Below are 27,778 nucleotides of genomic sequence, written 5' to 3'. Positions count from 1 at the left end.
CGAGACTATCCCAGGAAAAGATCTCGGAGGAAATCTCGGCAGCGGGGGCAGCCGCAGCATGAACGCGGAGCCGGGGCCGGCCGCACGGCTGGGCTGAGTGCGCGGAGCCGGCCGCGGGGCGCAGCCCGCAGCGCTCCAGGTAATGGCGGGGCACGGCGCGTCTGGCGGGTGGGGGCGAGGATGGATCCCCGGTGGTGGTGCGGGTGGAAGGACAGCCTTTTGTGTTAGCGGGGGAACTGCGAAGCAGTCATCCCGGCAGCGAGGAGCGCTCGCTGTGCCGCGGTGGGAGACAGCCCAGAGAAACTCACTTTGTCGGCGCTGCTTCTTTCACAGCTTTCGTGCTCTGGTTTATTAGATCTCGTTTCCACCTCAGCCGCCTTTGAGGCACACAAAGTGCTGTTAACGTTTTAACTCTTCTTTAATACTCGGAACGCTTTCACTTCCAATTGCATGCCCTCCTTGCGATTCGCGGCGCGGGGAGCTTCGGGCTTGCTACCCCAGCGTGGGATGTCCCCGAGCTCACACTTTGTAACTGAGCACAGGGACAGCACATGCACGTGGCCTGCAGGTCTGCCACACCGCCTCACACCGTGCGGAAGAAGAAAAATAGAGTACATTATTGCTGAAAGTTAGTAAGGGAACTGACATGTTAACTACGTGAGGCAGGTATCGGGCTGTTATTATACACTGTAATAATACAGACACTGTGAATTTGTCAGGAATCCACAGGAAAATATCGTTAGAAATTATTATATTAAAACACAATTTTAGTTTTGCTTCTTATGGGAAAGTTTCTGCTGAGAGAGGGAAGAGGTGACAACTGGCAGTTTTGTTCCTAGCTTTGCATGCTGCCTGTGTGATTACCATGCTACCACCATGTCCATATGGCACGTGCATATTAAGTTGTCACAGGAAAGCATCATTAAATAAGGAGTATACTATATTATGACTAAAACAGTGTGTGGGAGCTATAGTCACCATGGATGATGTAAACATAAATGTTTGCCTGAAAAGAGTTGTGGTAAAGAAAAGTTGCCTGCTATTTTTGATGTGATTTAGAATTGTAAAGCAAAAACACTTCCATCCTGCTGATGTTTGCTGACTGCCCTGCAATATCATTGTAACAGGCATTTAACAAAGAAGGATTTGCTGTTTAGCATATAAAACTTTGAAAGCAAGTACACAGGTACTCACAGCTGGTCAGCTGGCCATCTCAGATGCACCAAGACAGAAGACTCAGTTTGGATTACTGGTCTGTGAGGGATAGGGCTCTACATACCAGATAGAAATACCCATTAGCATTGCAGAAGCTGTATATATAGCCATGTGCACACTTTTACAAATCACACAATAAATATTTATAGTGTGGCTGTGTCCTGCCACTGATAGAGCTTCTATCAGTGAGTTGTCTGCCATGGTTTTTCTGTTGTAAATTGTTTTGTTTTGCTATAAACTGAATTAATAGCTCCTTAGGGAATGAAATTAGGATTAATTTAAAGGATCCTCCCAAATCCTTCATGTGAGTCTCTAGAAATCAGAAAGTTATAAATACTTTCTACTCTTCTTTTGGCAAGACTGACACAAACCACCTAAGGAAACCTCATCCTGAGTTAGATCAAGATTTCAAGGGAATGGATTTTAGAGTATCTTCCTTGGCTTGTACCTCCACAGGAGGTTTCAAAGGAGGTTCTATCTGCCCCCTGCAGCAGGAGCCAACGGCTCTGGAGATACACACTGGCAGTTATACCAGGAAGGAACGCTGTGATGCTTCCTTTCCTATCTGGAAATGTCATGAGTTATCACTTAGAACGTTAAACCAAATATGTTTTTATCTTTGGAAGAGCATAACTTTTTTTATAATTAACTTAACCCCGGATAAGGACTGCAACATGAGCTACAGTGACATTATTCAGGAACCAAAGGCTTATCTTTATCTCAGTACATTGACACAAGCAGTTTTAAGGGCCTTTTCTAGTCAAATATCCTGAGACTATGAAGGTCTTCCTCCTAATATCTTTGGACTCAGCCCAAATTTTGAACTTAAATATATGTATTTTCAGTCTTCTGAAATCTGGGTAATTATAAAGTCAGGGGAAAAAAAAAAAGCCCATAAAGCCTAATTATTGCAAAATATAAAAAATACTCAAAAAAATAACAAATATGGTGCCTATAAGTATTAATGCAGCACTGGTAACTCACCTTTAAATTGACAAAATAATAACCTTTAATTTGGTTTAAAATACCATAGAACAGCCTCCAAGGCCTCCCTTTGATGGTATGCTTTTCTTGTGAGACTGTATTTTAAAACAGAGCTTCACCCACCATATTTTGTCCTTTCATATACAAATTGTCTCCAACTAACAGGACTCTGCAGGATCTCATTTGTCTTTGTGTCTTGTTAGAGAATGAATGAATGGGGGCAATCTAGACTTTGGAGTAACACGATGATGATGAACAAGTGTTTACATACATGCGCTATAGAAAGTGCACAAATATCCTTCTTTCTAAATGAGAAATAGGATGTGTTACCCTACTTGGTGTATTGATGTTGTGTTTCCTTTTTTTTTTTTTTGTTTCTTTGTTTGTTTTATTGTTTTTGTCTGCAGGTGAAAAAGTGTTAAGTATTTCACTGAGATACTGAAAAAAACCTGTCTCGCTGACTTATTGCTCATTTGGGACTTCATGATGGAAGCCTTGTATTTACGAGTTTCTTCGCTGCTGCTGCTTTTGGGATTTGTCCTCTGTGACAGCTCTGACAGATACGTTACCAATCAGAGTGACGTGGGAAACTACCTTTCCACTTCCTCAGGGATTGAATCCAGCTTACTCCCCACCACTAGACGGCCTCCGGTATCCAACCAAACTGTCAAATGCTCCCAGCAGACTAAGATTGCTGAAACTTTTAAATACATTAACACAGTGGTATCTTGTGCTATTTTCATCGTTGGAATGGTTGGGAATGCAACTCTGCTGAGGATCATTTACCAGAACAAGTGTATGAGGAATGGCCCGAATGCACTGATAGCCAGTCTGGCACTAGGAGACCTTATCTATATTGTCATTGATATTCCTATCATTGTGTACAAGGTAGGATGCAACAACAATACTTTTTAACTGCAGTTTCCTTACAAGTACACTAGTTCTCTATGGTTACTTCTCTGTCTAAGTAGTACTCCTTTGTCAGTGTGTAGTTCACTTAAGAAAAAACACAGCTCACTTTCATTCTACAAAAGAGTTGTTGCTCTCAGGTCTAACCTCTTCTTTGAAATATGTAGCTCCTAACTATATTTATGCTATATCAAGTAGCTTTTTGTTTATTCTAACTGCTGTAGCTAACAAAACAAATTGTGAGAGTAGACTTTTTATGAACTGTTCTCCTACTTTATGGACATACACTGTAAGGCTAGTTGCTATTTTTGGAATATCCTATCCTTTATGTTTTTACAGAAAATACCCTGTGATCAGCAAGATTCATATTATGACTGTGGAGAGACATTATGTCAGTTATGCTGTGAATTAAGGTTTTAATTCAACACCCATAAAAACCAGATTTTTGAAGTTATTTCAGGGCTCGTAAGGTTAATTATATCACAGAACATTTTTGAAGAATCAAATTTCATCTGGTTTTCTCAAGGTATTAAAAGGGGTTCAGCAGTTCTGTCCCAGTTGCTCTGTCTCTTTTTAAATTTTATTTTCCATTTTAATCAAACAAAGCCATAAGGTAATGCTTTTTCTAATGCAACATATGTTTACTAACGTAACTTGCATGAATAGGAAAAACTTCTCTAAAAGAGTGGTCAGGCACTGGAACAGGCTGCCTGGGGAAGTGGTGGAATCACCATCCCTGCAAGTATTCAAGAAGCATTTAGTTGTGGTACTAAGGAACATGATTTAGTGGGCGATATCAGTGGTAGATGGACAGTTGGACTAAATGATCTTAGATATCTTTTCCGACCTTAATCATTATAAGATTCCAGGACAGGCTTGAAGGAATGGAATTAACTCCTTTTTGAGTATATCTATCTCACTGATATTAACTTGTTTTAGAAAATCTTGAAATAATTTTGTAAACTTCTGTCTGTATCCTTGTGGATTATGCAAATCCATAGCTGATGGTTGATCAGTAAACACTTAAGGCATTTCTGATAGTAAACATAACATTAAGTAGCAGAATGAAAAAGATTATTCCTCACGTTTTGCCTTTAAAGGTTAGTGAAAGATTACTGAAGATTACTGAAACTTAACTTTTAGGTACGTGCATTTTAAACAAAACAAATTAATGCATAAATTTAGATTAAGTAGTGTTCCATGGTTTCAAATTGGATTCTTAAATTGAAAAAAAAAACACACCAGTGATCTACTGACATAGTAACTTGACCTGCGTTATAACACAGGCATTGATACAGCAAGATCATAACAGCTTGAAATAATTAATGAATTAAAAATATGTATACGTGCATACATTTAATTTCTAGAGAGGCACATAATCTACAGTAACATGCACTACCTGATTCTGATCCAACAGTAGTATAAATTATAGATAAATCGTAAACCTTCTGAATTTGAAAAAGGGAAAAAGGCTGTTAATCATAATGAACATAATTTAATGGAAATATTACTTTCCACCTTCCAGTATCCGATCTGGAAAATACAATGTTCAATTTAATGATAAGATAGCAGAAAAAAAATATTCTATATTATCAAGGTAATGCATATGATTAGCCTCTGCTTGATTTGAGATTACCCTTTGTCTTCCATAGCTATGTGATGCTTAACGAGACATGAGATTGGGGTTTTCCATATTTTCATTATCAACACTAAATTTGATTTATAACCTGGACTACATCTCCCATACTGCATTGCTGTCTTCATAGGTACTTGCTGGGGCACTGTCTTTGTTTCTTTGGAATGTTTGATAAGGAAATTCAAGGAAAATATGGCATGTGTTTTTTCCAAGCTAAGTTTGGGAAAGAATAGGTATTCTTACTACAGAATCTTTTCTAACCTTTCCAGAGTTCTGTTGTATCTTCACATCGAAAGAGAACTAGAAATATGAAATTAATTTTGCCTTTCAGAATTGCCTTTTGATAGTCTTCTGAAAATTCTTAAGGAGCTTAGTTAAAACAACAAACTATATATTTTTAACTCTTAATTATTTTGAAATACATTTTTACAGTTCACCTTATGACAGTCTTTGTGTTCTGGAAGTTCACTACCCTTGCTATAACGTGCATGATGAAATGTGCTATTGAACATGATCATAGACTATAACAAAATATCTTTCTGGACTGCAAAGAAGTATTTGATAATTAAAGGCTGCAAATGAAACTGCAGACCTCTGACATCAGTGTCAACTCTTACACACTACAACTCAGAATTAAAATCATGATGACAGCATAAACCAAGCTTTTAGTAGTTTTCTGAGCACTTGAACCTCCAAAATTGTTTACTTAAAAAATCTCATATACAGCCACTTCGTTGTATAAGGTTAGATGCACGTGTTCTGAACCATGGATATGTTTGTAGCATTTACAGTGAGCGCTATTACTTTTGCTAGGAAATTATTATTTACAGGACAATTTTCAAATTACCCATTCAATAATATGTCTACCTACGTTCAAAGTTAATTTTAAATTCCATTAGGTGTCTTTTGTATTTGTATCTGAAGAGATCCTAAAATCTGTGACACCATTTAGTTCCCGTTGTTGAGTGACAATATAAAGGATGGTTACTGAAAATATTATAACCATCTGAAGGTGGCAGTGACAGCCAGTGAAGGAAAACAAGTACTTTTCCTGTTGTTTTAAAGCTTAGATGTTAAAAGTATTTTATATAATTTGTTAGTTATTTTAAACAATCTTTTAGCTGCAGAGTCAGCCTCATGTTGTCGTAAAATTATGTCCTAAGCAAATATCCTATATAAATAAATGGTGTCACACACTTAAAACCTTGTAAGTCTGATCTTCCTTCTGAGGAGGACAAAACAGCTTTAAAATCAGAATCAGAGTAAAGCAAGCATTCATTTGCATGTTAAAATAACCAATCATACAGTATTAAGATGGCCAGATTCTACAGTACAAAAGCTTGTAAGACAGCATAATTACAATGTAAAATCAGAAATAAGTATAATTACTTTCCTGAATCACAAGGTAGCTTTAATTACTCTGAAAAAACCTTTCAGAAGATAAATTGTTACTTTTACTGATATTCAGATGTATTTTACAGATCTTTAGAAAGGAGCAGTTAACAAATTATAATAATTGGAAAATTTAAGGTCCCAGGAGGAATAAGTCCATGATTCTTTTATGCACTCAAATGATTAACATTGATGTGACATTAAAAAAAAAGGACAAAGAAAGAAAAAACAAAGAAATTACATAACTGAGATCAGATACAGATATGGCCACAAATTTTTGACATATTTATCCTTTCTTTACTGTACAGTAGACTCCAGAATTCCCACTTACTTTCTCCAATTACTGTAATTATATGGTGGATTCCCCTTAGCAATTAGTTAAATGGATTGAGATGTTAGTAATATTCACTAGCCTCCTTTGAAGATATTCTGAATATATTAAAGTTCCATCAGGCTTAATTACCTCTAGTATAGTCACTTACAGGATCAAATCAATATTAAAATTTGTAACAAATGAGCTAGAATGATACTAGAAGGGTGCCAATTATAAATCCAACCTTAATGGACTGAACCACTCATTCTAACAGAATTTCATTTACAACCACACTTACAGCGCCTGGACCCAAATAGTTTTCTCTTAATGCAAAACATACAAATCTCCGATATCCACCATATCAAATCATGAAGCCTCCAAATCAGTGAGAATTATGTATTTTCAGTGAAAAGAAGACTGGGAACAACAGTGCTTTGTGGTGCTGTAGAGGTAAGGTTAAGGCACCAAAGAGAGAATTTCATACCTCCTTTTCTAGAATCAGGTGACAGCATGTCCCTGAAAGCCGCTGCGTCACCCACATTACCCATCACTGCCACACACACACTTGCAGAAGATACATTAAGTTTGGACTTCACATATGACACTTTACTTAAGGGGCCACCTCCTATGAAGAAACAAGCTAGTCTTCTAAGCCTATATATAGGCAGGAAGAGCGGAACATTCATCCATAGCACCACTGTTGACTTGATTGTACTAGAGCATTGGAAAGCCCTTACAGCTGCTGCTGCCTATCACTGGCTAGTTTAGCAGGAGCAGTAACAAGAACAGTAGCTTCTCTCCATAGAAAAATCTCTCTTGCTTCTGAAACAGAAGGTTTCCTGAGCTCATGAAGTTAGAAATATTCTAGCTCCAGGTTCTCATTTCTGGAATGTCAAAGCTCAGCATTAAAGATGTTACTGAGAAGTTTTGAGTAGTCTCCACTTGAATTTTTTTGGAAAAAAAATACATATGTATATCTGTTTAAATGAATTCTATTTCTTGAAAAAGAAACTACAGCAGATTTATGTTAATTTTATCATCATAAATCTTAATATTCTTAACTCCTTAAGTCATCATATTATAGAAAAGTAAATGAAACAAACAAGCCAGTTCTTAACCGGTTTCATTTTTACACACTTTTCCTTAAATATTTTACCAGTATAATATAAAAGACATCTACTCAGAAAAGGAAGCATGAGTGTCCACCTGTCAAACAGCTCATGACAGTAGTGCTTTCTTTAATAAACTACATTTTCTTACTCAAGTTTATGTTTACTTTACTGTCAATGGCTTCTAGATCTGAGTGGTTCACCTGAAACATTATGAAGTTAAATGTAAAAGTTAGTTATCAGTAAGCAGACATTTTCAGACATTTTCTCTTCCATAAAGGAAGACCTAGTTGAGGCTTTTTTACTCATGAACACTTCAACATCAGAGCAAATGCAGAAGCATCAATCACCTCTTCTAGACCAAACGTTATCTGGCCTATCTGATTGCTTTCACTGACAGAATATTAGACACAAATAAGGCTGATAACCAAGTGTTATGGCTTTATGATTTTTGGTTATTGGTATTCCATATCACAAACCATTCCAGCCCATAAACCATTGACACCATTGATACCAAGCATAGCAGGAGGGATTCTGTATACTAACTGAGCAAGTGACATCCACAGTAGTTACAGTTTTGTGCCCAAGCAGTGTAAGGACAAGCCCGTAGCAAACCACTATGCACATAAGCACAACTTATTCATTTTCCAAAAGAGGAGGAGCACAGCTTGAGAAACAGTCTAATTAAAAGGATGTGAAGTTAGCCATCACTACAAAACAACCAGAAAAAAGAATAAACTCTACTCTCTAAGCAGCAAAGCATCACAGGGGAGGTGTCTGGAGTTTTCTGGAATGCTTTGCTGCTAAGTAGATTTTTGTAATAAATATAAACATTTTAAAGAGAATGCAAAACTTAGGGTTTATGGTTTTCACCTGTTAAGTGAAACAGAAAATTCTTGTTCAAAGTCAAGGCATTTTTCTTTTTTTTCAGGACCTCTTCAAGATGTAAAAACTTGTGTAAAAACTATACATTCCCCAGATGCCTAAGTGAGAGAAAATGACTTTGCCCATTTTCACTCAGCTGAGTTAAGTGGTAGAATAAGCTGTAACAGGGCAATAGAGGAAAGAATGTCTTTGAAGTTACTCTTGCATCCCCACAAAACCTTTCTTCCTTCCAAAAGAAACAGTCCACCTTGAAACCCCTTAGTCCTGGCTAAGTCACTAAATCAAAATATCACAACCAAAATGCTACAAGCAAAACACTTCTTTCTAATCAGTAAGTCTTGCACACTGGAGACAGGAACACTTCAGTCAGAATTACCATCTTTTGTCACTTAATGTAGTTAAGTCAGCATCCTCTTGGATGCTTCTGTGGGCATTCAGATTCCACCTGAACTCCGGCTGAAAGAGCAGGTACCTTAAAGGTACCTGTCTTCAAGGCCCTTGCCTTGAAACAGTCATACATAACTGTAGAGGACGATTTAAGACAGAGTTGCACTAGCGCAGCTCAACATTTCCTACAGGAAACATGACAAAATCCCATGTGATATGACTCATATTTCATTCTGTGCCATGTTGCAAGGAAAGGAAATCACCCTGGAATATACTGACTTTATAACTCCTAGTCCACAGTTAGAAGATGATGGTAGCTTATACAACTAGAAGTTATGTAAACAGCCAGAAATCTGCAGTTCTGGACTCTATCCATCACTGCACAAACTGAACAGAAATCAGGATATTTCTATTTGTCCTCCTGAAGACACAGCTGAAACTTGACTGCCAGAGTTGTGCCATCAGAATCACTAAGCACCTACAGCTCATGAAATTCAGGAGAGTATCCAAAACGGGGGCAAGAAGTTTCTGGGAAACAGATCTTGTGTATCTGCACAGCAATGATGCCAAGCAGATATAGGAAGAGGAGGAAGATTCTAGAGCAGTAAGATGTAATTAGAGCAGAAAGAGGCAGATATACTAAAACCTTTGCTTTTAACCTCAGTGCCGTGTGGCAGAGAGAGAGGACATCTTAAAACTCAGTTGTTGAACCAAAGCAGGTTTTAAAGAGTCATTTCACATCCAGCATCCAACTCAGCCCATCTATTTTGGGCTGAGTTTCAGGGTCATCAACTGCCTTTAAACACACAGTATCAGCCTAGAATTAGATAAACACTGGATGCATATGAGCATGTGATGATAAATGCTCATGTGGTTAGATTATAACATTCTCTTTTAGACTATACATAAATTGCTAGGGATGCACAGTGGGACTTCATCTATGTTTTGTACATCAACTAGCATGCTAATGGGGGTTAGAAAATAGCAACAGCAGTAGAATAAAATCAGCTGAGTGACATTTAAAAATCACTGCTAAGGAATGTTCTCAGCACTGCTGTCTTGTTTGTTTCAAGCTGCAGCATTGGGGCAGAGAGGCCATATAAAGGAGCAAGAAAGCGGAGATACACAAGGAAGCTGCAGCTTTCTGGTCACATCGAGTGTTTCTTGTTGTTGTTTTTTTAAGTTTGTAGAACCATGAAATTTCGGTTCTGATTTCAGTGTAAAAATATGATGTTGACTATATTCTTTTCTGGTACAGGAATTGCTCCACAGTTGAACCTTATGAAATACTCTTAGTCTGCAAATACACAAGGGGAAAAGTGCACTTCCTTTGCCGCAAGTCTTATTTTGAAAACTCTGAGGTTCTTTGAGTGGGGTTGCAAAAGCAGAATCCATTTGACCAAGTCATAGAGAACTAGGATACAAGTTAGGATAATCAGCCCTATTCCTCCAGTCCTCATGGCTTGAGAGAAAATGTAATCTGCTAGAATTTTACCTCCATTTTGTTTGGAAATTAAAACATGCAAAAGCACTGGAAAAGTGGAGCAAGTAGTCCCAGTACTGTATCTGAGTAAACCAGAACTGATGCAATTAAATTTCTGGCTCAAACTTTTTGTTCAAAATGAATGTGCTACTTCCCTCTCAAATTTCCACATTCTGCTAGAGTAGAAGAGAGGGCAATGGAATTGTGTTGATGCAAAATTAGAAAACCGCTGACTAAAAATATCTACAGAAGAAAAAAGCTGGCACCTGATCCAAAGGGAAGTAATGAATGCACAGCTGATGTGGAGTGATAATGGAGGATATGCATGGAAATGATTACAAAGTTAATCTTAAAAATCAAGCAACTTGATCCTGATCCTAGTGATTTTGATTAAAATCAACTTGAAAAGAATGTCTAATGATTTGGTACTGACAGTACTTCAATTACTGGAAAAGTGTAAGAAACAAAAGGAATAAAAAACTTTTCATCTTAAAAAAGGAGAGCTTCCTGGGGTTCAGGGAAGATGTGTACATGCTGAAACTGTGTTAAAGCTTCCCTGTGAGGGAGTAATAGCTAAGTGATCATTTTTCAAGTACAACACTTCTCTTTTTGAAGATAATATTTGCTTTATAGTACCAGTTTCACGGTCAGTACAAAGTGCTTGTTCATTTCTATTGCTGATGATATGCTACCGGCACAGACAGTGCACACAAATTGGGGACTGTTTTTCTGTTGCCACTTAGAGTGTGATTTATAATGATAAATCACTTTTGGGGCTCTATTTAACAACTGATAAAATTGATAAAAGTCTGCTAGAACCTCTTTCCTTGGCAGTGCCACTTAGCTTTTATTCAGTGGTTCCTGAAAACTATTCAGATTTTAACCAAACCCAGATACCATGTGATCACTAACTGTTGAGAAAGTGAAGCTGAAATTCCATTTGACCACAACTGATTGGAGATCCACTTTGGGTTCAGTCTGGTCTTTATTTCTCAGTTTTTCTGCAGCCTCTGACATAAACTAAAGATTCACGCAAGATTTTGCATCAAAAAGCGAAATTACACCTCAAAAACATTAATTCTATTGTTGCCAATCCATACAGAGGATAATTCTACCAGAGCTTTCACTCAGTCTGTACAGATAATCCAGAAGAACAGTTCAACAGCTTGCAGACATAATCTCATTACATTCATTACAGAAGGTTGTGACAATAGCAAAATCTTCAATTCTATTGATCCATTAACTATTCTCTGGTATAAGGATATTTGCTTTTGTTAAATACAACTGGCCTAAACTGGAATACCATTGTGAAGATGGTCCTATTCTGTCTGCACTGGTACTGATGTCAAATAAGATTCTCAGCTCTCTTTGAAGAAGGAGAGTTCTCAGTATGCAAGAAAAAAAATACTGATCTAAACCCTAGTGACCCATTCACATCTTTCCAAATAAATGCCTTTCTGTTACCACGTGTATGATGCTAGTCCTTTAGATTGTAATATGGAACTAATTGTTTATGTGCACTATTTTCTCCACACACAATCTGGCAGTGAATACTGACATGACTTACACAGCAGTACATTTACAATGACAAGAATCTACTTGCATGCAAGCATGGGAATTTAGCTCTGAGGTATTTTATTAAGAACTATGAATTATGCTTTGAATGCTTGGTTCTGGGATGTGGTAACTGCAATCATTTATGACGGGGTTGAGTTAGGTTTTCACTATTAAATACTAGTGGATGAAGCACATCAACAAAAGATCTTTTAACAGTACAAGTGTAGAAGGTCAGCACTAAGCTTTAATTTTCACCCTCCATGCTTTTACAGCAGCAGTTATTTTCCAGACTCATTTGGTACTAAAGATAACTTTGAGGTATGAAAAACTCAAGACTAAAATGATAATGTTTAAGACAAGAAAGAATTACACTTGTTACATGCTTGCTAAGCTATTGTTCAAATATTCTGATTATTTTTTATCTTTTCTTTAGCTCCTGGCTCAGAAGTGGCCTTTTGGAGATTCTGAATTTGGGCAGTTTCTTTGCAAATTCCTTCCCTTTATACAGAAGGCATCAGTGGGAATCACAGTCCTTAATCTCTGTGCACTTAGTGTGGACAGGTATGGTATATTTCACATTTTGGACAGACACTGTTCTTCCCCTTACAGTTTTCCTGTAACTGGGAGCACTCTGCACATTCTCAGTGATCATACTATAGTCTACACACTGCTTTTTGATATCCTGGCTATAACAAAACACCACACCTGTATTTCAAATTATAATAAATTATAATTGGGATTTGAGTCAGTATTCATGTGATACACTATTTCATATTTGAACAGGATCATAAGCTTTAGTCTTAAAAATAATTTTTCAACTCATTAGCTATATACTACAATTACAGCGTTTATTTTTATAACTCATAAAACCAATTGAATTTATTGAAAAATGTATCAGAAATGTGCTCTGATAGTTTGACGTTGGTAGTTTGAAAATTAATGCTTTATTTTAACGTGTCCAAGAAGGTACATAAATACTATGGGAGGACAACAGCTAATTATTACTTTGTGCTTTTTTTATGTGTACATGTTAAGCAGTAGCAGAAGTAAAATTCACTTCTGTTAAATCTCTATCCAAATCCACTCTGTGCATTAAGCTAGTGATGCGAAGATAAATGAAAATTGAAAAATGTTAGATTAATTGTATATGAAAATGTGATGGACAAGGTTTGCAATAAGCGAGAACTGAGTAGCATCTATACCCAAAATATAGTTCCTTATTACATTAGTAACTCATTAAGTGAACTCATTAGCTCAGTAGAAACAAACTCCTCAAGTAAGTGCTCTGTTTCTTTAGTAAGTCCGAAAACTGTAAAAAGAATTCTGCTTCTCAAATGTCTGCTCAGTATAAAATACAATGCCAAAGACTACTCTAGATCAAACACATATGAAACTTACAGTTTGTTCACAGAATTCTCACCAATGCAGTTTCACTAGCTATAGTCCTATAACTACATACATTTTTATTAATTGGAACTCAGGTGAAGTTATTTTTTGTATATGAATGTCTTTTTATAAGCAAATATATAAGTAAGCTAATCCTTAGAAGAACCAAATACTATTTCTATTTGAGTATAAAATTTTGTATGTGATCAGACTCAGACTGCTTTATTTCCTCCTCTTAATTACAGGCTTTATTAAGGACATATTCTTTATCAGCTGGTACAACTGCAATACACGCTGCAGTAAATGCGTGTTAGAAAACAGACATGTGTGGCTAGTGTCTTGTGCTGGCTAACCCAAACTGAATCTGGGTTAAACTGACATTAAAGTAGGATCTGAAAGCACCTTAAGCAAACTATGTTAGGCACTGGTGCATCAGGCATAGTCACAACACAAAATTCTACATCAGCTATTGCATACCTTTTAATAAAGAAAATGAGTAAATATGGACTTGCAAGCTGTCACAGTGGGACTGTTCCTGGTCTATGGGCTAGCTCTTTTTTTTTATTATTTTGTTGTTGGATTTTTTTTCCATAGAAAAGATCCTGAAAATTACAGCATTTACAGCTAGTTTAAGTATGGGATTGCATTCTGCAGATTAGAAATAGATGGAGTCAGTTGCTATAATGAATTCAGAGCTCCATAGCTTTGATAATTGTTTATGCCTGTCTAAATCCCTAACTCTCCTTTGTGGATCACAGCCTTGATTTACAACAAGATGTCTGTTCTTCCTAAAGGGACTGGTCCCCTTGTTAACTACATGGTATAGTGTAACTCTACTCATTATTAGTTCCCCCTTGCACAGAATGGCTTGCCCTGACAGTGTGTTAAATTTTAATTGTGCATTCCCAAGGGGAACAATGTCCACTTACACATGGTCTCAAGAGGCTGACAGAAAATACCAGAAGAGTCATCACTCTTCAGAGGAAGCTCACATTTGTTTCAAATGCCTCTCAGGCATTTTTAAACTCTGGGTCATGAGGATGGTGATAGTTTGACTTTATTTCTAAACAGTCCCTGACTACGATGTGGAGAAAGGATATTTTCCTTCCTGAACTTTTACTTTTGCTTATTTCTCAGACATAACAATTTTGATGAGAAGATGATTTTAAGAAGAGTGAAGATATGGACATCATGTCATAAATAGGCACTCTTGCTTCTTTTGCCTAGAAAATTCATAGGACACTCAGCTTAGTTGCTTTCATCTGGACCAACTTCCAGTGAGTGTATTAGATAGACAAGATTGCATTACCAAATCAAAGCAGTGCAAGCCATATTATAGTAAGAGTTATTATATTAATGTCAATATATTAATGACTCCTAATTTTATTATTTTTTTATTATTAACTTATACTGCAGTCAACACACAGTGAGGTGTGTTTAGAATGAGGAACTGCTGTAATCTCTCACAGCAAAGAGGAATAGATTGGTATCAGCAGAAGCATAAAATGCTAACCTTGAGAGTAACCACTTCTCATGTACTCAATCAAGTACTGAATGACTTTTTTATTGCTTTTCTCCTTCCTGGTACTGGTACTACTTGCAGAAGTGAAATATTTTGTACTAGTGGGTCATTAGAACAGCTAATTTTAATGTGGTCAAAAGAAACAGGGAAACAAAGGCACTTTCTCCAAAAGAGAGCAGGCTTGAGTAATCATAGGCCACAGAAGAGTTACAGGCCATGATTTAATTTTCATATGCTTCTTGATTTCATTTCGCAAGGCCCACAGCACATTTTCTTTTTCAGTTGTGATTAGATACCACTATGGTAAAAAACTTCCAAAATGTTCCAAGAACAAACGTGGGTCACAGCTGAAAACATAAGCTTAGAGCTTTAATGAGACCAACACAGAAAGGCTAACTAGAGTTCAGGAATTATTCTTTATCAAAGAATGGTGAAATCATGAAGAGGGGGTAAAAAAAACCATCAGAAATTATTGAGAGGCCTTACAGATCTCAGAAATGACACTGAAGAAGCCACTTCAATAATATGTCCAAGTTCTGAAACACAGATGACATATCAGTTATTCGTGAGCTCTTTAGCTTTGCAAAGAAAGATTAAACACAAGCCTATTAATCAAAGTTTCAGCCAGACATACCAAATGAAAATAAGTTACACATGAGAGAATTGACTATAAGAAATCACCAAGGAATGGTGAAGGTGTGTTGCTTTTAATTTTCTCAGGTCAAGACAAGATGCCCACTGTAAGTCATGCTTTAAACAAGTTGTAGCTAAGTAGGAGTGAAAATTATTTAGTTTTATGTATAGATATTTTGTGATGCAATAATCCCTTGCCCTTAAATACTGTGCGTCTTTGAATACAAGTAGCAGCATGGCCTGAAGAATCTGTGAAAGCAAGCTGGAATAAATAGATAAGAATAGGAGAAAAGAAAAGAGAGGAAACAGAGGGGAGAGAGCAACTGAAGGGCACAGTGTACTGAAGCTGACAGCACACGAAGGAGCAGTAGAAAACAAAACAAAACAAAACAAAACAAAAAAAAAAAAAAAAAAGAAAAAAAAGAAGCCACAGCACTAAACCTGGAAAAGGAAATGACCTGGAAAAGAGCTGAACACTTCAGACATGGTTGGAAAGAAAAAGAAAACAAACAGAAAAGATAAAACAGAAACGTAGATTTTAGACTGAGGAATTAAATTTATTTCAGTTCCTGGCAGACATCCTATGTTATTATTATTTTTTTTTAATGTGAGGGAAATAAACCCTGCAGTATTTTCCCATTCCTAATTATGGGATCTTTGTGCCTAGACAAAGATTATGCAAATAGTAAAACTTAAAGAACACCCACTTGAAACATTTTACTACCACTATTTTTCAAATCGCTCTTAGAGCAATGAGCAGAGACCAAGTAATTGCAGGCTAATACATATTCAAGAAATTCTGATCTAATTAGTAAGCTTCTTATCCTTTAGCTGAAACCATTCATAACATTTTTCAACCAGTAATTTCTCATTTGATGGTTATTTGAAATGTGAACTGGAAAAAAAAAAAAAAAAAAAAAAGACAAAATGTATGATCCAGGTCCTTGCTGCTATGCACATTGATCTCCTGTTCAAAGCAGACATAACTGGACATGAAGAGATATAAAAGACAATGCAAGAAAGGAAAGAATTAGATTCATGATTTACAGCTTCTTGGTATTCATTTACATAGTTGCACAGGCAACAAAGCACACAAATTTATTTCTTATTTGAAATAGTACCATGCACTTGTGTAGCTGACTGAACTGACTGCAAGGTTGCCAGCTAGTAAATAATAAACTGCAAATTTTCATAGGCTTCCTCTACGTGAGTAAACTATTGTCTCCCTCCTGAGATCTTTTAGGAGATAAGAATACATCTAGAGGTTTTCATTTTTAATTTGCAACTCCACAATACATTAGTTTGCTTTAGCATATTAAAAATTTTTATAAATACCCTGCAATTAAAATGTTGCACTAAGAAGCAGTTCCTAGTGCACCTGTGACTGTGCTGTGTATGATATTGCTACAACTATCAAAGCCACGGATTCTCATCTGTTTACTGCAACCATTTTAGCATGTGGGGGGGAGGGTTTGATACAGGGAATCAGGAGAAATGCCATGTATGTTAGTCTAAGATTCTAATCTAGTGTTTTGATTAGAGGAGAGGTACGGTTGCCTTTAATAACATTTTTTTACTGATATCAGGAGCCTAAGTTCAACATACTTCAACAGTTTTATCCCATCAGAAGGTCTTCACTACTTCCATTTCAGAAGTTCAAACTCCAGCCATTCTCAGTACAGAGCATCTTAATCCAGAGTTCTCAGCTATTCTTTTCCTTAAACCCTTGTCATCCTTGAGCCCATGTCAACACTCTGACTTCCTGCAATCATAATCTTTCCTCAGCTAAAGACTAGTTCTTCTAGAAGACTAGAAGCCCATGTAGCACTGTAATTCAAAATGACAAGTGCTTTTACCCTGTGAAAACAAAATACAGTTTAGCAATTGTTACATTGCCAATGAAGAAGGCTCTCCAAAATACTGTTCAGGTTATTTCAAAAAGAAAACCAATGTTTGTTCTTTCCACAACTTTTAGATAGTTATCTTTGCTAAATTTCTGGAAATGCTAAGTAACTTGTTTGCTACAGCTATGGGTAACAATAACAATCAAATTTGCTACTGAAAATTTAATTTATGGACTGGTATGTACCCTGTATTACATTCCTCTCAGTCTACTCTCAATAATTTTTGAAGCTTTTGATCGGAGCTGACAGAGAGGTTGAGGTTTCAAAGCTAATAAATTCCTACAAGATCCTTGAAAACAGGCAGAGAAAAGAAAGACCTGCTCTGTTCCCTGAATTTGGGGGAAAGCTGCAGCCTGTAACAAGAATCCAGCAAATGAGGGACATGGAAGGTGAAAAGGGGAAGAGGAAAAGGGAGAAATGCTGTAAGTGCATTTGCTATACTTGAAACTATTTTTATCTGAGTTTCAAGCTATGTGTTGCATTCATGAAGCAAAGCAGGTTTCAGTAATTCCAGGGGTTTTGTTTGTTTGTTTTTTAAACAGCAACTTAGTATCTAGGGGATAAAGTTGTGGAGGAAACTGCTACTTTTGGCACGGGCACCCTTAGCCATGCTCTTCGTTTCGGCAGAAATCTCAGCCCCTGCGTTACCTTTCTGATAACTCTGTTGTAATCTAAGGCCAAAAGAGAATATACCTCATAAAAACAGTATTTTTAGCACTAAATGGTGTAAATAAATACATTTTCACATGATGAAGAGTATTTTCACAGTATTTCACCACATGCCAAGCTGACCACTTTAGACAGCGCTGTTGTTGAAGTTGAGGTAACCTAAGAATACAGTTGCTTCATATATTTTTATAACAGCAACTGTGTTACAAAGAGCTTTTTTTTTTTTTTTTTCTGCTGTTACAGTCACTTGAGCTAGTACAAAATACAGTCTGTCCTCACAAACCTTCCCTACTTGAATTAGTAACCTTAAGCACAGTCCATATAGCAAAATGCCATACAATCATGTGCCTTAGCCTAATTACTGCATCCAACTCTCTACTATCCACCCCATGATGTGCTCTACTGGGTGTCCTGGGTGGCTTGACAAGCCGGCAGAGTCCTTGGAGCAGGCAAGAAGAGCAAGCAAGACAAAGCTAAGATGTCAGCTTTAGGATTTTACTTCGTGTATCAAAATGAAGCAAGACGTTTGAATTTGAGGAAGACATTAAACATTGTAAATTAATGCCTGTCTCTTGCAGGTATAGAGCAGTTGCCTCCTGGAGCCGTGTTCAGGGAATTGGAATCCCTATGATCACTGCTATTGAAATTTTCTCCATTTGGCTTCTGTCTTTTGTCTTGGCTATTCCAGAAGCCATTGGTTTTGCTGTGGTACCTTTCAGATACAAGGATGAAAGTTATGTTACCTGCATGCTTAACCCTACAAATAAATTTATGTTGGTAAGTAATATCCTTTCCTCTCATTTTTGAATCCACTGTATATAAATTAGACACTTACGATACACTTAATTAATCTGTTAAGGTGCAAAATGTAATCTAATATGTATTGGTGCAAAGAAGAACTTTAATGGACAGGTAGCAGTCTCTGCTTTCACTTAGAAAGTACCAAATGTGACTTTACAACATTATTCATTGGTAGGGATTCTTAATAAAGAAATCTGCAATTCAGGCCTGATTATAGAACAATCACGAGGGTAGTCACAGCCCTAGGAGGTACTGTGTTTCTACATATAACACTTCAAAGCTCCAACTTAGTTTTTCCAATTTGAAACAATTGTGCAAATTCAGAGAATAATCCCTTCATTTACCAGAAGTTATGGTTACGAAACTGACAGACTCATTTGTCCAACCTAGGTAGTGATGGCACTGTTAGCTGTCACCTAAGCAGTGCAACTCAGGAGCAAGAGAAATGCCTGAGTACACACCAGTATTCTTTGGCAAATTTCATAACCCTCAGCCTCTGTGCTACTGCACTTTTTCAGTTGCAGATGCCCACATTAGCTTGTTCAAAGCAAGTCAGGTGAGTAGTCACTACAGAGTTGACTTATCTTTACTGCACAGAGGCACAGTGATTTTGTGCTTGGTCTTACCCTGAGAAAAAGGAAAAGAAACATATTTTTTCTTGCGAACCCAATGAAGGGCCATCCATCATTCACAAATTAATTAAAAAAAAAAAATAGAAAAAAAAAGGATTTCTTCTGTTTTGTTGTAGTGTAGGTAATTCAAGATCCTGAAGGAAACTCCACACTTTTCCTGCCTCAGAATTTTTAATGACAGAAAACTGTTTTCTGTCTTCAAATGTCCGATACTTCTATTTTTATCAGATCTTGGGTTAGATCCAATGTAATCTCACATGGCTTGGGTTAGAACTGAGAAGGGTGAGGCAAATGAAGTGAGGATATGTAGAAAATAAAAAGGGTGCATGAGTTGTGTTTGTCGATGGAATAACACCAACACTGGCAGGGCTACACAGGCTGCAGGGATGGCAGTCAGGAACAAGAGCAAGAGAAAAGAAAAGCAAATCCTTAGTGGAAATAATAAAGGTGAAGAGGAAGTGAAACTGTCCAGAACTTACAGTATATTTCTCAACTGTACAGACAACATGGTTTGTAGGCAGTTAGAAGTATGTTTTACAAAATGCATACCACAGTGAGTGTAGGTCTGTCCATTTTTTAATGGCAGCTTTTCTCCACAACTGTGGTTGGACAATCTGTACTTCCTCTCTCCCTGAGAAAAATGTTTTACGTTTTTCTCATCCTGTTTCTCCAAAGCACAGTAGTTCAGGTCTCCCACAGGCACAGTAATGATTATTTTTCTGTTCTTAGCATAGTTAGTAGAATGGCTTGGTTTGTTTTGTATGTTGGCAGGAGTTAGCATCTTTTATTTGCTCAGAATAATTCAAATATCTAAATCCCTCCATGCCAATTTGATTTTTAAGTATATAGATCAGCATTCAGGTTAAAGCCGAGAATAAATGTTGGATGCATCGGTCAAAAAGAATACTATGTTTCAATATATTGCGAGTACATATGAGATTAAAATGGAAATATTTTAACTTTAAATATATTCACTAACACAAACATCAAATAAGTAATTACTAAGCTTAGGGAAGGGTTTATGATTAACTTTTATTTTTAATAGGAGAATTTATTCAAGTTTAAAACTATTCTTGAAGGACTTGAAAGGTTCATGCTACACCATGATTCCCTAGAGGCTGAGTGCACTAGGAAACTTGTTTAAAATGCACATTTCCTGTAGAAAACTAGTTCCATGTGGGCTTTCAAGACAAACAAAAGAATGTCTAGTTCTCTTAAATCAACCCAGTTTTGTGCTTTGATGTAAGCTTTGAGAAAGTCAGATTCCATAATTAATCATTTGCAGACATTTTTGTGTAGGATTTGTAACTTCACGAAGTCAGGTTTTTGTACAGAATTTGTGTATTGGTCAGGGTTGTGAAATAGGACTGTGAATGCATTGACTGACACGCGATACTCACGAAAGCTGGTTAACAAATGACAAAACTTTTCCCTTTTAAATGTAGTGTGGATTCACACAGTATACATTTTACTGTGCTGCCCAACCAATATGCTTCTAATCTGACCCGTAGGAATTTTCCACAGAACAGGCAATTGCTCCATGTATTTGTAATCCTTTTCTCTGCAGAAGGAGTGGTAATTACATTTCTCCCCAGTACAAACTCTTAAAATATGAGGCATTTTGCTCTCTGCTTTTCTGCTGGCAGAAGCTCAGGCCCCAGGAAAATGCAGCCCTAGAGGAGTGTGTAACTATGCATTAGACTGCAGCCCCTCCTCATGCATGGATGAAATTACACTAAGGAGGAGGAAACAAGCTAATGAGCACAGTTCAAGATGCCTCTGGGTGGGGCTGTGGCCCAGATACCAGCAGCATTCTCTGAACTAGCAGGCTCAGTAAGCAGCTAACTGTTGGGTTTAGAGGGAGAAAAACAAATGCCATTTTCGTTTTCTTTAGAAAATCAACTCTCTGGTGTAACTAAAGCAGATTAAGAAATGAACACTAGTAAATACTAGTCTATTGCATTGCATTTGTTTCCTCCATCTTTCAGAGTTTAGTGCTGTTCAGTTTTAAATGTAAACAAAATGTCTTCTTCAAACAGGATCTGTATAATCCTCAGTTATTAGCATTTTGACATTTGGTGTGGGAACCATGATTGTTACAAGAGCACATCCGCTAGGAATAAACAAGCTTGAGGAAAGATTAGGAGAAAGAAGGTTCCCTTTTATACATATCCATCTCAGTGACTAATAATGTAGAGATGGGAAGTCTTTAAAATGTCATATTTCAGTTCACAATTTTGGCTATGCATGAAGTTTAAGAATTAAGATAGAATGTTGTCTTTAGCCTGAAGGTATTGCTGCCTACAGAAAATAATAATTTTAAATATTTTTTCAAATATTTATGCAGTATGGGAAATACTAACTTAAACCACAGCTAGCATTTAAATTACACAGGAAAGTATAGCTCTATCAGTTCCTTCAGGGTCCTATCACAGAAGTCAAATGGTGTGAAAGGCACATAAAGGGTTAAAAGTAACCATACCAATAAAAGACACCAGTCCTAAGCTTTGCATATATCAGACAAACACCTATGAAGAGGCTCCTATCAGCCCTATATATAAACAAACCAACTACCAACCCTTTCACTGATAAGGAAAGGTGGCTAAAGTTACAAGGCATTTTGAATTTTCCTTTTTTGGAATAAAGAACAGAAGCTGCAGAGGTAAATGGCATTTCCTGAGACAGGCATTTAGAGACATTTGTTATCTCAGACTGAGTGTCTACGTTTTGGCTTGTACATCATACTGAAGTTGGAGCTGAACTCCTTTTCTTGAACAAACCTTCAAAAAACACAATCAAAATTCATTTCTTCCAATACAAGACAGGTTGCAACAACAGTACAGGCAGATTGTCACTGAGGTAAAATGAATGTTAAAATGCCACAGTTCACATTTTGATGTTGGTTGAAAGGAGATCCAACTGAAAGTTTACATAATTTAGGGCTGTTTACAGACACATACAAGCATACTAACTTTCCATTTCCCATATCTTTGTGGTACTTTCTACTGAATCATATGAAAATACCTTCTATTCTCTTTACCTTATCTACAGTTTTACAAAGATGCAAAGGACTGGTGGCTGTTCGGTTTCTATTTCTGCATGCCACTGGCATGTACTGCCATCTTCTATACACTAATGACTTGTGAAATGTTAAATAGAAGGAACAGCAACTTGAGAATCGCTCTCAGTGAACACCTTAAGCAGGTAAATATTAGGACTACCAATGCTTGAAAATGCTATTCTTCTGTCTTTGGGTTAACTTAGAAATGTTTGTGTGTCTAAATACATTGAATTATAGAAATAGGAAGTGAGGATGTAGGTTGTTTCTGATGTTAAAGTATTCAGTCCATCCTGAAACATGAGACTAAATCATAACATAAGAAGATACTAAAGGCAGCTCAAGAAGTAATTGGTGTATTTCTTTTCTTAAAAAAGTGTGGTGGTTGTGTTCTCCTGTACTTTAATCCTAAATTACTACTGGCTAAATGCTTTGAAAATAAAAAACTTCTTGCCTCTTTATTCACTACATGAGTCCTCCCTACTTTAGCATACTTTGATATGCAATTTTAGGTTCATATGAAAAGCCACTCTAGAATAACTTGGTTTAGAATATAGATACTTTTGTCTTACTGCACTGTTGCACTTAACACTGCTGTAGCTTCACTGCTTTGAAAAGCGCAATAGGAGACTAGTATAAACAAATGATCACAAAGTCACTCTCAGAACCATCAGTTCTCACTATGATGTTTTCACAGTACTGTCTGATGTTTCATTCCTAACTGAAATTTAAAAAACAATCTGTAGATTTTCCTCTGCAGTTAGTCAGACAACAGGGTATAATATTAATGTCAGCCCTTTGAATTCCACTTTCTTCCAAATTCCACATTTACAGATATGATTCCCCACAGCAGTTCTCTCTCTAACTGAGCGAGCTCTCTCAGAGATACCTTGTATGCTGCCACATTTCAGAGCAGGGCAGACCAGAAGGATCCTTCCCTTCCACAGATTTTCCACTTTTCCCCCCCCTCATCAGACCGCAGGACTTGCAATCCAGACCATCCTGAGGCCACACAGACTACTCTACCCATTAGAAGTACAATGGTATGTTCAGGGGAATCCTCCCCCCAGCCTTCACAACTTGATAAGCAGTGCCAGCAAGCAACTTGGACTGGATCCCGGAGGATGAATTTATGCCACCGTTTACCAATATTTGTCCATTTGTTACTTTTTGCCCTTCTTCCTTTCCTCAGTCTTGTCCACATTAGTTTCTAGTTATGGTCCTTCTATTTTGATAACAACTGCTATTTTAAGAAAGAAAAAATAATAATAGTGCCTAATGAGACTTGCTCATGCATTTAAGTTTTTTAATGACAACCTTGAAATGTTTATGCCTGTCACACCGCAATGGCAGTTCCAGAGTTGGTATCCTTACCCCTGCTTAGTTCTCTTTATCAAATCCACACCTACCAAAGAACACTGGTGCACATCGTCCAAAATCCACTAATACATCAGTAGATCTTAATGGATATTTTACATGACTTTCAAATATAACTTTTTCCTAAGTATTGAGATTAAGCTGTAATATAGACATATCTATAATTTTGCTTGTAGAAATAGTACATAAGAATGTCAAGATCACATTGCAAGGATAACAATAAATTTATAATACTCTGCCATATCCTTTCATGTAACAGGATGCATAGTCAATATAAAATAATCTATCATGGACATCCTGACTAGATACATCGTATGATAGAATCATTATTAACAATTGAGTTGGGTGCCTTGAGTTTACAAATTACCTCACATCAAGGGTTACGAGAAAGTGGTTTTTCAAACAAGAGTGATCTCAGTTTCCTAGAGGGTATGTATGTTTTTAAAGAAAGAGATTTATCTGAAAGATTGCCAAAAAAGGAGCTCAGTATAGAGGAATAAGAAAGGCTGGGAAAGCTGTCAGGTGTAGGATTGCTCAGCAGTGGATACTGCTAGGCTAACAACTGCTATGCCCTGACAATGCTTGGTGTACTCCAGCCATGCCAGTTTCAGTGATGAGCAGGTTCTATAGCGGACTGCCAAGTTAAAAACAGCAGCCCAATTAAAAAAAAAAACAAAAAACAGTTCAGGGACATCAGGTGGTCTGAAAGCTTCACTTTGGGAATCCTTGCATGTATATCTAAACAATTTAATTTGGCTGCTAACACCACTGCAAACTCTTACCTAAACTAATTACAAAGTCATAGTTATCTTTATTTATTTTTCTAGCGTCGAGAAGTTGCAAAGACAGTTTTCTGTTTAGTAGTGATATTTGCTCTTTGCTGGTTCCCTCTTCATTTGAGCCGAATTTTGAAGAAAATGGTATACAACGAAAGAGATCCCGGCAGATGTGAACTGCTCAGGTACTGCATTTTCTGTATGAACCAGTTACTTATACTAAAAATATTTAATGTCATACATTTGAAGATTATGTAAGAAATGCCACTGTGCATGCTACTTCACAATTTTTCAACCACATCCATTTTCAGGTGGATGTCTTAACGACATAGCATACTTACAATAAATACTATATATATTGTAATTGTAATCTCTTTCCTGGGGCTTTTTAGAACTTCTGTGAGAATGTTCATTGTAGGTATCTCATGGTAAAAGATTAAGAGAGGTGAGAAAGAATTTGTTTCTGTGGAGGAAGAGACTGTAACACAAAAACACGTATGCTTCTATGCATATGAAGAATTTATAAGTTTTGCTTTTTTGTGGTCTAGTTTCTTGCTGCCATTGGATTACATCAGCATCAACCTTGCAACTATGAACTCTTGTATAAACCCAATAGCACTCTATTTTGTGAGCAAGAAGTTTAAAAACTGTTTTCAGGTAAGATCTTTCTGATACTATGTCCAGTTGATAAACAGTATTAAATCACTCAGTTATGATCTGTTTGTTCCTCAGCTAGAAGGAGAGGCATGCAAACGAATAAGTTGTATAAAATGCCAGCTAGCAGGTCATGTTGCAGACATGTCAAACTGAAAGAGGAAACTATCCACTTTATCTTGGAAACTATCCACTTTGTGTGCCTCCGGTGGCGCAGCGGTAGAATTCCCGTTTGCAACACCAGGGGGCCCGGGTTCGAATCCCCCCCTGTGGAGCAGGGGGTAGAAGTGCCGCTCTGCTACACAGAGGGCTCGAATCCCGGGAGTTGGACTCGATGATCTCTAAGGTCCCTTCCAACTCGCACAATACTATGATTTTTATGACTATGATCTGAAATGCTGTCAGTAAATAAGTTTAACACAGTATTCACATGTGAAAAATCAGCAAGATAGACAGGCTCTCGCTCCCACCCTACCCTTACATTTTGATTGAATTGCAGTGAGCAAGAGGGGAAAAAAACCACCACCCAACTTTTACAATGCTTGCTGTGAAAGCTGTTATTAAATCAGAGACCTATGCCAGGCCTATGTGTAACTTTGTGCCTTATAAACCATTTGCAGCCCAAGGGTAAAAACTTTGCACACGTGCACCTATCTCTCACTACAACAAGAATCCTCTGTTCATTCTGAAGTAAAAAATAATGTTGGTAGTGTTCATAGAGCTGACAGATTTGTGATAACATTTTTTTTTCTTCAAATTTTCAGTCGTGTCTTTGTTGTTGCTGCTCCCAATCAAAAAGTTTAGCAACGTCAGTGCCCATGAATGGAACAAGCATTCAGTGGAAAAATCAAGAATTAAACAATCACAACACAGATCGAAGCAGCCATAAAGACAGCATAAACTGAAACCTAAGGACTCTGACACCACTTCAGAATCAATCAGGAAAATAAATATTACGACAAAGTTGTTTCTACAAGAAACCTAATGAGCGTTCCATCATCAATTCAGAAGTGTACGCCCTCATAGCTATCTCTAGAGTTGACAGACTACAGCTGTGATGCTTTGTGAACTGAGATTTACTGGATGGCAAGTCTGTCTCAGAGGTATGTTGAGTATAAAACAAAAAACAAACAAACAAAAAGACATGAGCCATACAGGTGGTTTGCTCTTCTGAACCAAGCAGAAACTATCCAGTGTCTAACTGGTACATCACAATCTTCTTACCTGACTGTCACCAAGAATTATCACCATGGAATTCTTCTGGAGACATCTAAGTGGAATCTGTGTATATTTTCTCTCTGCCCATTTGTCTTACAACTTCTGTTTGTGCGGTGGATATATTCCACACACCACTACATTTTTCATGTTGTCATTGGTATTTCTATTCAGGCTTATTTTGGAAAATGTTTTGTTCCACATCAATATGTTATTTACTTATGTTACAATAAGCCATGGCATCAGCTGGGCAGTTCACATTTATAGCACTTCAGTACTCAAAAATAGGAAGAAACCATACAAAAGAGCATCAGCATTTGGCACTTAAGCACAGATTAATACCAAAAAAAGAGATACTAGTGATGCAGTACTGTGCTGTTATTTATTTTAAAGCTTTGTACAAAATAAACAATCTATATCAGCAAAGTGAATAAAAGATGTCCTCAGACAGGCATCTTACAATGTGTTTTCAATTAACCTGTCATGTTAATTCTTAAACTATATTAACCTATTAATCTACTTAGACTATAGCTGCTTTAAATCTGTGTCAAAATGAGAGTTACTGGAACACAGTGAAATATTAATAAATGTGTTCAAAGAGTTCTGAGAATATGATTACTTCAATAGCAACTATGCATAACACTACTTACACATTGTGAACAAGAAGCTACTACAGTCATAACCAACACAGAACCATGGAAGTCCGTAAGAGTTGGATATGCACACAGGTATTTTGTGCCTTTTGCTTACAGAGTTTCTCTGTTTTACTCTCACCATGTTCAAAGATTTTAGTGGGGTTTGATAGTTTATTAGAAGTATTAACCATACAAGTGCTGTTAATAATGTACAGAAAATGTTGCTTGCATACATTTAAACTGGCATTTTACTTATTTCCATCCATTGTGGTTACATGGCAAGAGATTCATTGTTTGGCTATTAAAAAAAATTAACAGGTAGCCTTTTATTCAGTAGTGGAATTACACAGCACGGTGTCAGATACGTGCACAAACCTGTCAGAAAATCCATAGCATTTTTTGTGCCAGGTAAAACAAACAAACAAACAAACAAACAGAACAGTAGCTAACTGCCACAGTTAAAAAAAAAAAAAAAAAAAAAAAAAAAAGTTAAATTTCAAGTGAATGATAAAAACCTCCTTATTTTTTATTAACAAGGTCAAAATGTGAGGACCTACAGTGAAGTCTGCTGCAGAAATTTCCCAAACGTTTACATTCACACAGATCTTCTTATGTATATTAAAAAAACGTTTTTAACTTATTTATG

At 36.9% G+C, this 27,778-nt stretch overlaps 1 protein-coding gene across 1 annotated transcript; it reads left to right on the top strand.

Moving 5' to 3' along the window:
* EDNRA (endothelin receptor type A) lies at nt 1-27,592 on the top strand. Its single transcript, XM_072336474.1, has 8 exons — nt 1-139; nt 2,607-3,087; nt 12,304-12,431; nt 18,563-18,761; nt 22,469-22,621; nt 24,680-24,813; nt 25,177-25,285; nt 26,047-27,592. Exons 2-8 carry the CDS (start codon nt 2,683-2,685, stop codon nt 26,185-26,187), a joined length of 1,269 nt encoding a protein of 422 aa, XP_072192575.1. The 5' UTR covers nt 1-139; nt 2,607-2,682; the 3' UTR covers nt 26,188-27,592.
* The last annotated feature ends 186 nt before the right edge of the window (nt 27,593-27,778 follow it).

This window comes from Excalfactoria chinensis, chromosome 4, assembly GCF_039878825.1.
Source record: "Excalfactoria chinensis isolate bCotChi1 chromosome 4, bCotChi1.hap2, whole genome shotgun sequence".
Taxonomy (NCBI): domain Eukaryota; kingdom Metazoa; phylum Chordata; class Aves; order Galliformes; family Phasianidae; genus Excalfactoria; species Excalfactoria chinensis.
Note: the sequence above shows the minus strand (reverse complement) of the source record. Positions and strands in the feature narration are given on the sequence as shown.

Bases quoted from the DNA above. Each gene is read 5' to 3' on its own strand.
- EDNRA (XM_072336474.1), top strand. From the start codon at position 2,683: ATGATGGAAGCCTTGTATTTACGAGTTTCTTCGCTGCTGCTGCTTTTG. The intron at 3,088-12,303 runs GTAGGATGCAAC...TCTTTTCTTTAG, and splicing joins TTCCTATCATTGTGTACAAG to CTCCTGGCTCAGAAGTGGCC. The intron at 25,286-26,046 runs GTAAGATCTTTC...TCAAATTTTCAG, and splicing joins AGTTTAAAAACTGTTTTCAG to TCGTGTCTTTGTTGTTGCTG.